This window comes from Fibroporia radiculosa, assembly GCF_000313525.1.
Source record: "Fibroporia radiculosa TFFH 294 genomic supercontigs, scaffold13103, whole genome shotgun sequence".
Lineage (NCBI taxonomy): Eukaryota > Fungi > Basidiomycota > Agaricomycetes > Polyporales > Fibroporiaceae > Fibroporia > Fibroporia radiculosa.
Genome location: NW_012133480.1, coordinates 78,648 through 92,788, shown reverse-complemented (window position 1 = coordinate 92,788; position 14,141 = coordinate 78,648). Strand labels below are relative to the sequence as shown.

Sequence of the window (14,141 nt, the reverse complement as noted above, 5' to 3'; positions counted from 1 at the left end):
CCCGTTCCATCAATTGAAAGGGAGGTCTAGCATGGTCTGATATGGTATAGGTGTATCAGGTTTGGTCTGCCCAATTGGACAACGGTCAGGCTTTGCCAGATCAATCTCTGGATGCTAGGACTTGAGATGCTGGAAACCATCTGCTCATACATTTCTGCATTGCTTATGATCCTTATAACCCCAAAGCCCCGATCTTCGGAATTCTTTATTCATTCTTGACCTATTGGTACCCGTACTACTATCACTATCTGTTGAGTTCTGAAATTCAACTCAAGTGAAATCTGAGACAGATGTGAATGCGTATTCTGGCCGCACTGTCAGTCTCGGTTGCTCTGGACCCCCAGGCAGGTCTCAGCGACCGTGGCTGTTGATCAGGCGGTGGAGAACACGGCGCAGGGCAATCTTCTTATGTCGGTGTGGGAGCCACTCCTGCGGGATCAAAAAGGTGTACATCCCTGGCTGGGGCGACGGCTCGTGCAAACACTTGAATCTCGTGCATCAAAGATAGTGGGGACAGGCTCACATTGACTGGTCTCCCTTGTAGCGACCACTCGCTCGCGATGGAACAGCTCTGCCTAGTCTTTCCATCCGATTCTCGCAACCGGCGGACGTGTCGTTTCTGCCGGTTGGAGAGCTGCTCGGAGAACGAGACGCACGTGTTGCTCAACCGTCTCGATGCGAATTCTTCTCAGACGCCGTTTGCACAGTACTGTGTCTTCGACGCGTTTGGGTACGAGACCACAGTACTGGTGCTCCCTCACATGCGCCATACACCGTCATCTACGGACTGGTTGATGGCGGCGCTCGAGCGACGCGGCCTTGAGGCACGAACCGCGCAGTTCGTGCGCGACGTGTTTGATCTCTGCGCAACGCGTTTGATGTCTGCGCAGGTGTGGCGATGTGGAATCGATAGGAGTGACCTCTTCGCCGATGCTGTCGAAATGTATTGTTGGCTGAGTGGTCGTCAATGTGACTGGTAGGCTGCATACGGATTGTTGAGCGGTGAGGGTAAGGTCGCACCTGGGGGACAGGAGCGGTATCTCGCGTTTTCTCCCATGGGGTGGGGGTGTGGGTGGCGATTCCTGTACCGGCCGCTGTAGCGGACAAGGATTTGGTGTGTAGTCCTTCTCTCTACATGGCGTCCGCGGCGGGTGTAGCAAGTGTGTTACGTTGACGCGTAGTAGCAGTACGCTGGTAAGTAGGACTGAGAGTCATGTGACGTATCTTCATGTAGCGACTGCCAGTGCTGGTCTCGCACTCTCGTTCCCCGACGCGTGGAAGACACTTCCCCGGGCCAGACGCGTGTCGAAAATACTCCCCAGACGTGTTGAATACGTCTGGGGCGCATCTTCCACACGCGTCACGTCTGGGGACGAGACCAATAATGACTTTCCTCCACGCGCAGATCTCCGACCCGGGATTTCAACCTCTCCGTGGCTATCAGTCAGTTTCTGCCCAGCTTTCCCATTTGGGTCCCGGATCTCACAACAACAATGTAAGTGCCTGCATACTGAAGTACAAAAATCCAAGAATGACACAGTTTATTGATGGCTGTGTTGTATTTACTAGTCCTGCTCTTCTCGGCTCGACGGCTGTGGCTGGATTGCTGAGATACCAGTATAAAAGCAAACTCAGAAACTCGGACAGTTCTGCTGCTATTTGAAACTTACCTCCACATCCAACGCTCTCCAACATCAGGGATTAGAAGATAGAAATGTTGGCTACCGTCGACGAAGTCGTGAACAGTAGTGGGACATATGATTATGTTATATGCGGTGCGCCCCATCTAACGTATTCATACGAGATCTCATAAGCACTCGTTAGGTGGTGGGGTGAGTCAATCGACATCTCGATTGTTGTCACGAAAGACCTTATTGCAATCAACTCTTAGACTGCAGGTCTGACGGTCGCCGCGAGGTTGACCGAGGATCCCAGCGTGTCTGTCCTAGTCCTCGAAGCCGGCGGCGCGAACATTGACGACTGGACCATCTGTAAGTAAATGCGTGGAGGAGATGCGTTCACTCACGATATGAGAACGTCCTGCCTAGTGCGATCTGCTTCATGGGGCAGCCATTTCGGAAATCCCAATCAAAGCTGGGCTTATCGAACGGTATGTAAATCATCGATCCTTGTGATATACTACAGACTGATTCTACGGATCAAAATCAGGTAAATCAGAAGCATGCAGCCAATCAGGAGCTCACTTGGGTTCGGTAAGTGGATGCCCACCCAATCCCCAATCCGAGGTTTAAATACTAATAAATCGTTAGAGGGAAAGGTCTCGGGGGATCAACCCAGATAAATTTTATGTCCTGGACCAAGCCTCCGGCAAGTGAAATAGATGGTGTGACTTAAAGGCACTCTCTAGACATACTTTATTGATGGTCTCGCTGATAGATTTCGAGCGGCTCGGAAATCCTGGCTGGAATTGGAAGAATCATCAGAAATATGTTGCGCGTACCGAAGGGTCAGTTTTTGTGCAAAATTAAGATAGTCGTACGTGATGCTGATGGTCGATGTCGGAAACATCAGATTTGTGACGCCTAGCGCCGAAGTGCAAGAACGGAACCATCTACTCATAGACAGCCTTGAAATTGGCACCGATGGTGAGCCCCCTGCGCTATACTGAGTTATTGCTACATAACCTCGTGCCTTTCCAGGTCCCTTGAAGGTCGCATATCCGGGCACGATAGACGAGGGCGAATTGAGGGTCAGAGAGGTATTGATATTTTGTCTTCATATGTGCCTCCAAACTCACAGACAACACATCCCATAGACCCTAATTAATGCCGGTTTTCCAATTGCGCCTCTACCTGTAAGTTCCTCCTATCCGTGATCACAATCCCAGTTCTCACCAAATTTCACCGAATCTCTAGCTGAACGGAGACGTGAGTGGTGCTACATCTGACCTCGCGAAGCGTCTTTGTGTTCATCAGCATCATCCAGCCAAAAGGCACATTTTTTGCTCCAAGTATATATGACCCTGCTACACACACGCGTTCATATGCGACTACCGTACGAAGCAGTTCCGTGATGCCATGCCGCTGTGCTCATCTACAATTCCATCTAGGCTTTCTATCTTCCCAACAAGGACCGCAAGAACTTCGTTGTGCTCGTAGACGCCTTTGTCAACCGTGTAGTCACAGAGGATGCTGAGGGGGGCGCAATCACCGCAAAGGGAGTAGAGTTCGAGCATGAAGGCGCAACATACACTGTGAATGCACGTAAGGAAGTTATCCTATGTACGGGGTACGTGTTTCCGGCTCAAGTCTATATAATTACTTGAAGTTGTGTTCTCTCGTTCTTCTGTGGTTTCTGTGTCGTAGAGCGCTGAAATCGCCTCACATCCTCGAGCTGTCTGGAATAGGAAGGAAGGATGTACTGGAGAGGATAGGCGTACCGATGAAAGTGGAGCTTCCGGGAGTCGGGGAGAACCTTCAGGACCATTTCAGTGTCTCGATGAGTTACGGTATGCACCTGTCGTATTTGGCTCCTTGTCCGTTGTTCCTAATCACGCGAATGATTCTGCTAGAACTGCGCGAGGAAGTTGACTGGGAGACCGTTGATTTGCTGCGGGATCCTGTACTCGAAGCTAAACACCGCGAGCTGCAGTAAGTTCGGAATTCCCCTGTATACTACTTACACCTCTCATCGTTTGACACCCGATCGTTAGCGCGCAGGGCAAAGGAATCTACACAAAGGCCCCTGTAAATCTGTCTTTCCTGCCTCTCGATTTGATAACAGACAAAGCGGATGCTTTCTACGAGACTATCAAGAAGAAGATCACGGAGAACGCACATAGATACCCGCCTGGACTGATGGAGCAGTACGAAATCCAGCTAGAACGCATGCGCCAGGGCGCCCCTGGGTGTGAATTGATCTGTCTCCCCGTATTCATCTCGGTCCCAAGTGCGTGTCCTATGGTTGTGTTCCCCAATTGTTGATCACGGGTTGATCGTGCATACTGTGCAGATCCACCTGCACCAGGGAAGCGTTATGTGACGCTGTTCCCCTCGTTGAACCACACCTTCTCGAGAGGCTGGATGGTGAGTGTTTAATGCGTGTCCCCCCAATCATTATTTTATGAGCATACACCCTGCCTGCGTGTAGCATAGCAAATCGTCTAACCCGCGAGACGACCCAGAAATTGACCCATGCTTCTTCGAACAAGAAATCGGTAGGTGATTCTACCTGTTTACAGCTGAATACTGCGTTCCAATCCTGCGTCTTCGCTCCCCATACTAGATCTCGATATCCAGGTGGAATTGGTGAAATTTGCCCGAGGGCTGGCCAAAGTTTCTCCGCTCAAGGAGATGCTTGGTAAGTAATTGTATAGATCAATAATTGAAGCTGGCTCAATTCTTCTTGACCAGTCTCTGAGGTGAACCCGGGGCCAGAAATTCAAACCGACGACCAGGTGCGGGGTACGTCGCGTCTCGTTTTGTACCCAATTGGCAGACCTGCATAATGACTCTGTCCGCGTCGGACAGACTACGTAAAGCAATTTTTCTTTTCAACGTGGCGTAAGTATTCCCGACTTTGGCCTTGACTCTTACATTCTTTAACCTCGATGCCATACAGATACGACCGCCACATGCTCCATGCTCCCGAAGGAGAAAAATGGCGTAGTCGACCCTAATCTTAAGGTGAGTATGACGGCGTCGCATTCGGCGCTGTCTATCTCGTACATGATTAGCTTATGACGTTGACATGCACAGGTCTACGGCACGACGAACCTTCGCGTTGTCGACTTTTCCATAGCGCCTCTGATCTTCGCGGCGCATCCAACGGGTAAGCTATGCATCTCCTTGTTTGGGTCCCCGGGTAAATACTCAATTAACAACTATGATGTACTTGCATATAGCAACCGTATTCGCGATTGCGGAGCAAGGTACGTCTCGATGGCAATAGTGCACGTCGAATTGACAAGCTAATTGTTCTGTAATACGCAGCCGCGGACATCATCAAGGGGAAGTTCAGTGCTTAAGACGCTTAGGCCTACTGTGAACGAAATGTGGCGCAGAATAATAAAGATATGTATGATAGAATCCGGTGAATGACGGGTCGGACTTCGGGCGAGAATGCTATAGGATCTTGTGCTGACAGATAGTTGTGAAGTGAGATAACTGTCATATTAAGCTGCGGTATATACGCGCGCGTATGGCGGCGCAGATACTGACAGATCGAAGAGGAAGACCAGGCGGCGGGCATTCTTCGGCTTCGTCGTAGATAGGGAGACAGATCCGTGGGTGTTCGAACTGCACAAAGGCCCGTGCCAGCGCCTGCGAACATTGGGAATGCTATGAGGACTCCACTGCGGCTGTTTTCGGATCTGATGCAGATACTGAGAGTTGGCTGGGAACATCAAATATCAGATACCAAATGGTGGCAATTGGCACTTACTGCGCTGGCTCCGAGGTTACAATCACCCTTCGAGCTCCCGTCGGGCTCTATACCTCCAAGCGTCAGGCTGACATCCTGAAATAAATGCATTCATGTGCGCAGAAGCCTTGTTCGGAGGTCGCAGCGATCCCACAATCAGAGATGCAGACGCGTTGGAAGGAGAGAATATGACGAGTTCCTAGTCGCCATGCTCTTTACGGCCAAGTACGCAGTCTTAAATCAGGCATCTGTCGTCTGGAGGACAGGGCTAATCAGAGGGTACAGAGATGCAGGACGTGAGATTGAAGCTTAACACGCCAAAGTAAAGTGCAATCGATACGGACCAGTCATGCAGGATTTAGCAGTGCAAAATATACTGACGAGTCGCAGCGAAGCTAGAAGTAAATAAGATCACAACAGCTTGCGTAGGTGAATTGGACTTGGAGTCTGAGATTCCTCTGGGAGATGGATCAAGAGGTGCCAGACAAGGGAAAGACTTGAACAAGATCACGTATGAGTACTGTTGGTATATGCCATGCCAGCAGTATTTGGCGCCCGAGTACAGCGGGCGGCTTCTGAATTGTGCTCGGTTGTCGCCTGTTCCAAATAATTGATTTACTTCACTTCGTCGTGTCAGTCGTAATTCATTCTTGGGGTTGGCTGCCTGCCTTCTAGATTTCCTTGTCAATGTCTATATTTGCAATGCGGCTTTGCCAGTAACTTGAAGGAATTCAAGCAAAATCTAATGACGTCGAGTCCAACGACGTACAAGAATGAAGTATGTAATGACTCGTATGAGGTACGCGATGGTTTATTGTTATCTGACGATGCTATTGGCCGCAGGAGAATCCCAGATACAATTGATTTCACGCATTCCTTATTCTAGTGTGATCTCGGTACGCACGATGCTGCTGCCTAGTCCATGGAGAAGGCATGTATGACGGGATCCAGCCCGCAGAAATTGAATGTTCTGATAAAGTGTGATAGAACGTGCGTGGGCTGCATCTCTTTCTGGACTTGTTCGCATATACTTGACGGTCAGGGTTGTGCCGAAGTTGTGCGGCCACATCTCAGTGGACTACTAATGACTCGCGCCGGGGCCGGCCTAGTTGGAGTCTGATAGTTGCTGCGCTGACCTGTAAGGGCTTTCGCAGAGACCCGTGAATACGTGCGTCAAGCTGGGCGCAGCGGCACACGCCTGGTGGGCAGGAAAATTGTTGTCACGGGAGCTTTATTCGGCGCTGTGGGAGGAAGAGGACTCTCCATCGGAGTTGGCTTCCATACCTATCAGAAGAAGAATCCCGGACCCGGCTCTTTCACCCACGACCGTCCTGGGCCCAGCGAAGGTCCATCGTCCACCCATCGCCGTGTAGAGCGAGATCAGACCGACACACGTTGTCGACCCCCTGCAGTTTCAGAGGTCCATTTCACCTCTGTTCTCTGCCGCAGATCCGAGTGCGCGACCGAACAGCCCGGAGATGACACCAATCACTACAGCTCTGGGGTTGTTCTCGAGCTGCTCTGCATCGCGCGCGGCGGGCCATGCGGCGCACATCTCGGACGCAAACACAGCACCTGCGATGGATGCGAAGAAGCCCCACCGCGATCAGCTGGGCATGCTGCCCCCCCGCTTCCGTGCTCGCTTTTGATTACGCCACGCGGCGCGACTCGTCTTGACTCAAAACCCTATCTACACCCCATGTATATTCAAGTCTCCTCGATCCCTCTGTGTCTGCGCCGCAGCTCATCCGCGTGTGTCCCTCGTCTCTCGTGTCGTGTACTCACTACCGACCCTTGAATCGCGTGAAACAAGTGATGGCGAGCATGAGTGAACTCGATACCCAGGTCAAAACGCCCTCCGATGAGCTCGATATCGAGAAAGAGGCTTTCGACTCGCAGGAGCCCATCGTCGTCGCATTCGACGTGGACGACCCATACAACCCAAAGGTGCGCAATTCACACTCATCAGAAACATCCCTCAACGGTTCAAACACGCATATCTCGTCGCACACACAGAATTGGTCTCGGGCAAAACGATGGTACCTGACATTCGTCGCAGGCGTGCTCGGATTCAACGCGTCAGTCGTTCGCATATCTATTTTCCCCTGCTCACACTCATGTCTCCGCTCAACGCCATGAACCCCGTATATATAGCGCTTTCGCGTCTTCCGCACCCTCAGGAATGTCGTCCAAGCTCATGGAAGCCTTCAACATCTCCGAAGAGCTTGCTACGCTCACCATTTCGCTCTTTATATTTGGTTACTGCGTTGGGCCGCTCTTCTGGGGTCCGCTCTCTGAACAGGTGCGCCCGTTCCTCTTTCCTTGCCATCGCTGAGCTCAAGCGGTGGCTATATGCGCGTGATTGATGGGTCATTTGACTGGTGCGATGGCGGATGCATTGGATGACGACTTGATGGTTTGCTGACTTGTGGTGGCTGCCGAAACTCGACATGTCGACGTGCGTGCAGTACGGTCGGCGTCCCGTCTTCCTGGTGTCTCTGCCCATCTATGCGGTAAGGTTCTTCTCCATTCGGCACCCTCTCTGTGACACTGTACACCCTCATGCCGACTATATGCCGTCGCTCACTCGTGATATCCAACTGCATCTTGCATGCACAGTGCTTTCAAATCGGCTGTGCGCTCGCACCGAACGCGACAGCGCTCATGCTCTTCCGCCTGCTGGGTGGCATGTTTGCCGCGGCGCCAATGTCGAACAGCGGGTGCGTCGTAGTTGTTTTTTTCTCGTCCGTATGCAGGCTTATCCGTTGTCGTGCTCGATGACGATGCGCATATAGCGCACTCATATCCGACATGTAAGTCCTCTGTTTCCTTCGCCCGCCTGCATGCGTTGACCCGGCCCCTACACGACCCAATCATGGAATACTCTCAAATTGTGCTTCTGGTGTATGACATCATCCGAACTATGCTATTCTGAACCAAATTGCAACATATGATGCACAACATAACTGTTTGCCAGTTGGGACGCACACACGCGTGGGATCGCGCTCGCCGTGTTCATTGTCGCGCCGTTCATGAGCCCTGCATGGTACGTCCCACCGCTTCCATCGGCTCCACGCCATCAGTCGCACTAACTGCACACCTATGATCACAATCGTAAATTGCGACTCCACTCTAATGCGATCTTTCCCCTTCTGCATCCTTGGTGCTGCGAACGTGCACAGTGGGACGATCGTCTCGGGGTACATCGCTGAAGCGAACATTTCGTGGCGGTGGTTGTTCTGGATCATCGCGATTATGGTACGAGTGCCTCTTCCATCTGTTTTGAGCTTTCATCAACCAAAGAACGCAGGCAGGCGTATGTATCCTGTTGGTCCTGTTCACGCTGGAAGAGACATACCCGTGCGCATTATCTCTCCCTCTCCATGGCCTATCTCAATGTACGCTCGACATCCCCTGCACACGTCCCACACAGCCCGGCACTCCTCGCGCACAAGGCCCGCCGATTACGGCTCACGACGGGCGACGCGCGGTACGCCGCGCCCCTCGAGCTCGCTGCGCCCCTCTCGCTTGCCGCGCGCGTGCGGCACACCGTGACGCTGCCGTTCCGAATTCTCATGCGTGAGCCGCTGCTGATTGTCACGACGCTGTACATGAGCGTGCGTGTATTTCCATTCCATCTGGCGCATGAAGACGCTGACATGCGCGCGGCAGTTCCTGTATGGCGTCATGTACCTTATGTTCGAGGCGTTCCCGGTCGTATTTGAGCAGGGACACCATTTCTCGTCTGGTGCGATCGTCTCTGTCTTCGTCAGTGTGGGATGCTGACTGAATGGGCTGCACTTCATGGTTGGACGCTGGACAATTAACGTCGACGTGACTGTTTTGGGATACTCGTGGGGACTTGTTAGGCGCGGGAGGCCTGGTATGGATTCCAGTCGTAATCGGCATTGTTCTTGGCATCGCGGGGGTGAGTGCCCATCCGTGCCGCCATCCCTTCACGCTTCAGGCGTTCTTTCTCCGCTTACAACCCCTCTAATCCCTCTCTATCGTGTATCGTCCCGCATCAAAGGACTTTGCTGACCCACCTCCTGTAGTACCTCTTGATCTTCCACCCCCGCTACGAAGCTGCCGCCGCCCGCGCTGCGCCCGAGAGCGTCGCGCCCGAGATCCGGCTTGAGCTGGCGCTATGGGGTGCGCCGCTTCTCGCGATCAGCTTCTTCTGGTTCGGGTTCGTGGCCAAATCTGTTTAGGAGCTGCGTGATTGCTGACTTTCGCATTACGCAGATGGACGTCGTATCCCTCAATATCTTACTGGGCGCCGATGCTCTCGGGAGTTATGATGGGATTCTCCGTCATCTGGATATTCGTGCGGCTGCGTTTTCCCTTCTCGGTTGTGAATTGTGCTGAAATGTCTACGTCCGGCTGCAGCTGGCGTTGTTCAATTACATCGTCGGTGGGTCGTGTACTGTTCTTGTGGGCGTGACATGTTCTGACGAGTGACTCGGTAACTCAAGACGTGTATCTGTTCGTGGCTGCTTCCGCGCTGGCGGCGAACACAGTGATACGAAGCATTGCCGCAGCCGGCTTTCCCGTAAGCATCTTCTCTTCGTTCTGATCGGCCGTGCCCTGCTTCTACTCTGCGCTTAACATCATGATTCCCTGCAGCTCTTTGCGACGCAGATGTACGAACAACTGAATCCCCGATGGGCGTCCACTATCTTGGGGCTGTGCGCGGCATTGATGATACCCATTCCGCTTTTGCTCAAGCGGTGCGTATGCGTCCTGACTATTACTATCCCTCAGGCAATCATTATCTGACTGCGTCTGTTATCACCAAGATTCGGTCCAGCGCTCAGACGACAATCACGGTTCGTGCCAGCTTCAAATCGTGGATGAGACTGGGGACGTACCCTGCCCAAACGCATAATGAACTCTACAACGTGTATAAATCAAAGCGGGAGGTACGGCGCGCGTTACATCGTGGTGTGACCAGGTTTGATCTGATGTTGCAGCAGCAGACTTGTAGGATATCAGCATATACTTATATACATAGACATGATGAAGTAAGGAAATTGTGATGCTGTAGCAATGAAGATATAGTCCTTCTGGTCTGTACTATCTGCATCACATTCTTTGCCCTCAAGATGGCCAACATTTAGAATGAAATTCACAGATGACTACCCTACGTCGATCGATGCATGGTTTCTGGTTATGTGAGACGCAGGAACTCACCTTGATGAATATATGTTGACCCTTCTACACGTCCAACGTCTACGTGAGGCCCACCTGCGGCTGCCTCAAGCGCTGAATGTACCCTTGATGATATCCGCAGCTGTGGAAGACCAGATGCCAGACATGATTACATCCGAGTGACTGACATTACCGGCCGATACATACCCTGCTCAGCGATTGCGAAGACCGTTTCTGCATCGAGTATGAATATCATGTCCTGTCCGCAAGATACGATTGCTAACCCATAGGATGCGCCGCGAAGATCAGTGGCACGACCGAGAGGTCAACCACACGGAGATTCGTCGTGCCATAGACCTGTACATTGTGCGCATGATGAGCTTCCAAAAAGCAGGTTGTCGGTAGGATATCGTCGAACATACTTTGAGGCTGGAGTCAACAACGCCTCCGCGCTCTCGCGGAAGCATAGAGCATGTCGAGGTGGCATCTAAGCCGGAACTACGTCAGACGACGAGACGATAACAAGGGTGGTCGCCTACGTGGAATTGTGCCGACGAATTGTTTGACGTGCGCTGGCGCAGGCATATAGGGACCGGCATAAGAAATGGCTGATAAAATGCTGCGCGGAATATGCCCCACCCCTGAGTTGCTCGTCAGTCTGAACCGAGGGTCCCGGGTTCACTTCTTGAACTGGTTGCGATAAGGAAGGAGTCCAAATGTTTGTAATTGACAGCGAAAAGTTAACAGTCGCACTCACCAATCATATCTTTGAGGGGGGCGAGGTTGGCTAGCCCGCGGACAAATTTCAAGAGTTCAGTCAGGATATCAAGATCTGCCAATTGCAAATACAGGCGTCGATTTAGTTTGCAGATAGGAGCAAGATAGTAGCGTTGCCTCGCACCAATCTCTTGCTCAAAGTAGCGCGGATCTATATCGGGCTCGTCGTGGGGATTGGCAGATTTGCTATGCTGTATGTGAATGGACTAGTATGCCGAATGTGTGCAGATTCAGTCACTGAAACTCACGATCACCCCTCTCGAGAATGGATGGTCCAACACCGCACATAGCGACACATACCGTTTCCCCATTTCGGGTGGATCTATTGCGTTTAACGAATCAAGGTGGAAACGTTTAATAAATGTACAACGCGGACACTCACTCGGGACCGACATAAATCCGGGAATACAGATTATTTCGCATCCAGGCGCGCGCTGCTGCATACGCTCAAGCTGGATCTCGTACTGATCCATAAGCCCAGGCGGGTACGTGTGGGCATTCTCTGCTATCTTCGTCTTTGTAGCCTCGTACAAAATATCCGACTTATCTGTGACAGTTGCAAGCGAAACAAAAGCCATGTTCAAGATGTTCGTAGTGTAGATGCCCTCTCCTTGAGCACTACGCGGAGAAACGTCATCATGCGAGTCCACGGTTATGGAAGCGCTGAGTACTTACTGCAGCTTGTGGTGTTTTGCCTCGAGTACAGGATCACGCAGTAGGTCTGCCGTCTCCCATTCAACTTCGTCGCGTAGCTCTGAGAAACGAGATTTTCGGATGACGAAGATGTTTGAGGAAAAGCTGGGCGCACCAAATGCGGCTGCGACAACAATATGGTCTTGAAGGTTCTCCCCTACTCCAGGAAGATTCACATTGAACGGTGCACCAATTCTCTCTAGTACTTCCCTCCTCCCTATCCCTGATAACTCGAGGATATGAGGGGACTTGAGCGACCTTAGACGATAGCATTTTGAATGATTATCTCGTCGCATTTTACATAATGATGAGACTCACCCTGCGGACAAGATGATTTCCGCTCGCGCGTTAACGACGTATGTGCCATCTTCGTGTTCAAACTCCGCCCCCTTCGCGGAGACAGCGCCCGCCGTGGATCTCTTTGTGATTATGCGGGTCACATAGGCATCCAGCAACACGATCAAGTTTTTTCGGTCCTCGTTCGGAACGTAGAAAGCCTGGAGATGGCCATAAGAAATGATAGCAATACTTGGATGATGACTGGTTCCGCACTGTAGTCGCGTATGAACGCGTATGTGTAGTTGGATCGTACGTACTGGGACACCAATACGCGCCCTCGGGCTATGTGAGACCTATGTTGAACACCGACATACTTTTTATATTTTTTTCTTCTTTTTCACTTACGTCGCCATTGAACTATTTGAGCGGTGAAAGTCTCCAATGAGATGGCGCATTCGAAACATCCTTAGCGAGCTCACGGGGCAAGGCGCGACAGATATGCCGCCGTTGATGAATGTCTGGGAGGGTTATGAGCAGCCAATTTCAGGTCATCACTGTAATAGGTATGCAAAGGTTCACTCCCACCTCTTGAATCTTCAATTCTGCCTCCTCTATTGTGCCTGGATATGCAATCTTCAAGGGACCTGGGATGGTCAGCACGGTCGATGAATAGAACAAGCCCCAATTGAGAACACGACCAACCGTCTGTGCTAATGTCTACTGTGTCAAAGGACAAGCCGTTTCGCTTTTGCATTTCGGCCCCGGGCACTACGAAGCTGTGTAGAACAACGAATATCATCAGCAAGGCGCCCGCCCACATTCACAGACGAAGAATGGACCCTTCAGTGCGCTTAACGTATTTCTGATGATTTTCCCAATTCCAACCAGGATTTCCCAGCCGCTCAAACGCTTGCGGATTCGTCAGAAAACAAAGTGCTCCTAATCATGCGCGTGGATCGCACCGTCTATCTCATTCGCGGGAGGTTTTGTCCAGGACATATAATTGATTTGCGTAGATCCACCGAGACCCTTTCCTCTAGAGAGCCAGTCAATGCGGGAGACAACCACATGGACTTAGATATGCCCGCCTTGGCCAGACGAGCTCCTGGTCAGCAGCAAATTGTTGCTTAGCCTGATGATCAAAGCCCATATACAATGATGCGAGATCGGAAACCAGATGATAATACTCTTACTGTAGAATAGAGCCAAGTTTGCTTCGGGTTGTTGAAATGGCTCCCCCACGAGGCGGATCGCACTGGAGAAGGTTATTAGGCGAGACGCGGATACTCTCTCAGAGGGTTCAGCTCACGGATCGACCAATCGTTGAGGTTCGCTCCGCCAGCCTCGAGAACTAGCACTGTGACATTAGGATCTTCGGACAGTCTTGCAGCAAGAGTCAAGCCAGCAGTCTACAGGCGCAATATAGTGAGCACAAAATTCGTTGACGAGTGTCGTCACTAGGGCTCACGCCGCCACCTACGGCACACAAGCATGAGTTCGGGTAAGCTAGAATGTACCGTATCTAACAACTCGAAGGGCCCAATGGCTCACCGCAAATGACGTAGTCGAAAGACCTGTTTGCGACCTGATGAATTGTTGCGAACATGACAATTCGATTTAGAGTCAAGGGATAAATCAGAAGCGAGAAAAGTAACACCTGGGAAGTACCAAGTAGTGTGTGGGTATGGCAGGGGTATGAGTATGGGTTGTCATGTGCTGCGATACTATGACATTCGTTTATGAACTGCGTCAATCGTGCCACTGCATATGCTAATACTATGGGCCCTTATACTATCCGACCCCCTCAGTCGGCTATGAAGTCAAGATGAAACATTCTCTAACTCCGCCACGACGCGGCT

General features: G+C 51.5%; 4 protein-coding genes across 4 annotated transcripts; 3 read left to right on the top strand and 1 right to left on the bottom strand.

Annotated features, from left to right (window-relative positions):
- Positions 1-1,714: 1,714 nt before the first annotated feature.
- Positions 1,715-4,987, top strand: FIBRA_07460 (uncharacterized protein; the record flags this gene model as incomplete). Its single annotated transcript, XM_012329143.1, has 25 exons — positions 1,715-1,775; positions 1,825-1,832; positions 1,892-1,991; positions 2,049-2,110; positions 2,170-2,213; positions 2,271-2,344; positions 2,398-2,467; positions 2,533-2,606; positions 2,661-2,719; positions 2,777-2,815; positions 2,877-2,888; positions 2,947-3,015; positions 3,071-3,249; positions 3,327-3,469; positions 3,533-3,611; positions 3,674-3,909; positions 3,973-4,046; positions 4,111-4,177; positions 4,246-4,320; positions 4,374-4,424; positions 4,491-4,523; positions 4,582-4,646; positions 4,719-4,791; positions 4,865-4,891; positions 4,953-4,987. The coding sequence occupies 25 exons, from the start codon at positions 1,715-1,717 to the stop codon at positions 4,985-4,987; spliced, it is 1,809 nt and encodes a 602-aa protein (XP_012184533.1).
- A 2,219-nt stretch (positions 4,988-7,206) lies between these two features.
- FIBRA_07459 (uncharacterized protein) lies at positions 7,207-8,199 on the top strand (the record flags this gene model as incomplete). Its single annotated transcript, XM_012329142.1, has 5 exons — positions 7,207-7,329; positions 7,399-7,460; positions 7,537-7,684; positions 8,002-8,102; positions 8,178-8,199. The coding sequence occupies 5 exons, from the start codon at positions 7,207-7,209 to the stop codon at positions 8,197-8,199; spliced, it is 456 nt and encodes a 151-aa protein (XP_012184532.1).
- Positions 8,200-8,765: 566 nt separating this feature from the next.
- Positions 8,766-9,958, top strand: FIBRA_07458 (uncharacterized protein; the record flags this gene model as incomplete). The annotated part of the gene is made up of 6 exons (XM_012329141.1): positions 8,766-8,999; positions 9,055-9,150; positions 9,438-9,571; positions 9,628-9,709; positions 9,772-9,796; positions 9,858-9,958. The coding sequence occupies 6 exons, from the start codon at positions 8,766-8,768 to the stop codon at positions 9,956-9,958; spliced, it is 672 nt and encodes a 223-aa protein (XP_012184531.1).
- A 682-nt stretch (positions 9,959-10,640) lies between these two features.
- Positions 10,641-13,888, bottom strand: FIBRA_07457 (uncharacterized protein; the record flags this gene model as incomplete). The annotated part of the gene is made up of 21 exons (XM_012329140.1): positions 10,641-10,675; positions 10,741-10,767; positions 10,818-10,890; positions 10,956-11,020; positions 11,073-11,174; positions 11,291-11,365; positions 11,435-11,501; positions 11,559-11,632; positions 11,693-11,928; positions 11,986-12,261; positions 12,322-12,500; positions 12,556-12,624; positions 12,688-12,699; positions 12,762-12,800; positions 12,868-12,926; positions 12,985-13,058; positions 13,122-13,191; positions 13,245-13,318; positions 13,570-13,691; positions 13,751-13,758; positions 13,834-13,888. The coding sequence occupies 21 exons, from the start codon at positions 13,886-13,888 to the stop codon at positions 10,641-10,643; spliced, it is 1,791 nt and encodes a 596-aa protein (XP_012184530.1).
- Positions 13,889-14,141: the final 253 nt, after the last annotated feature.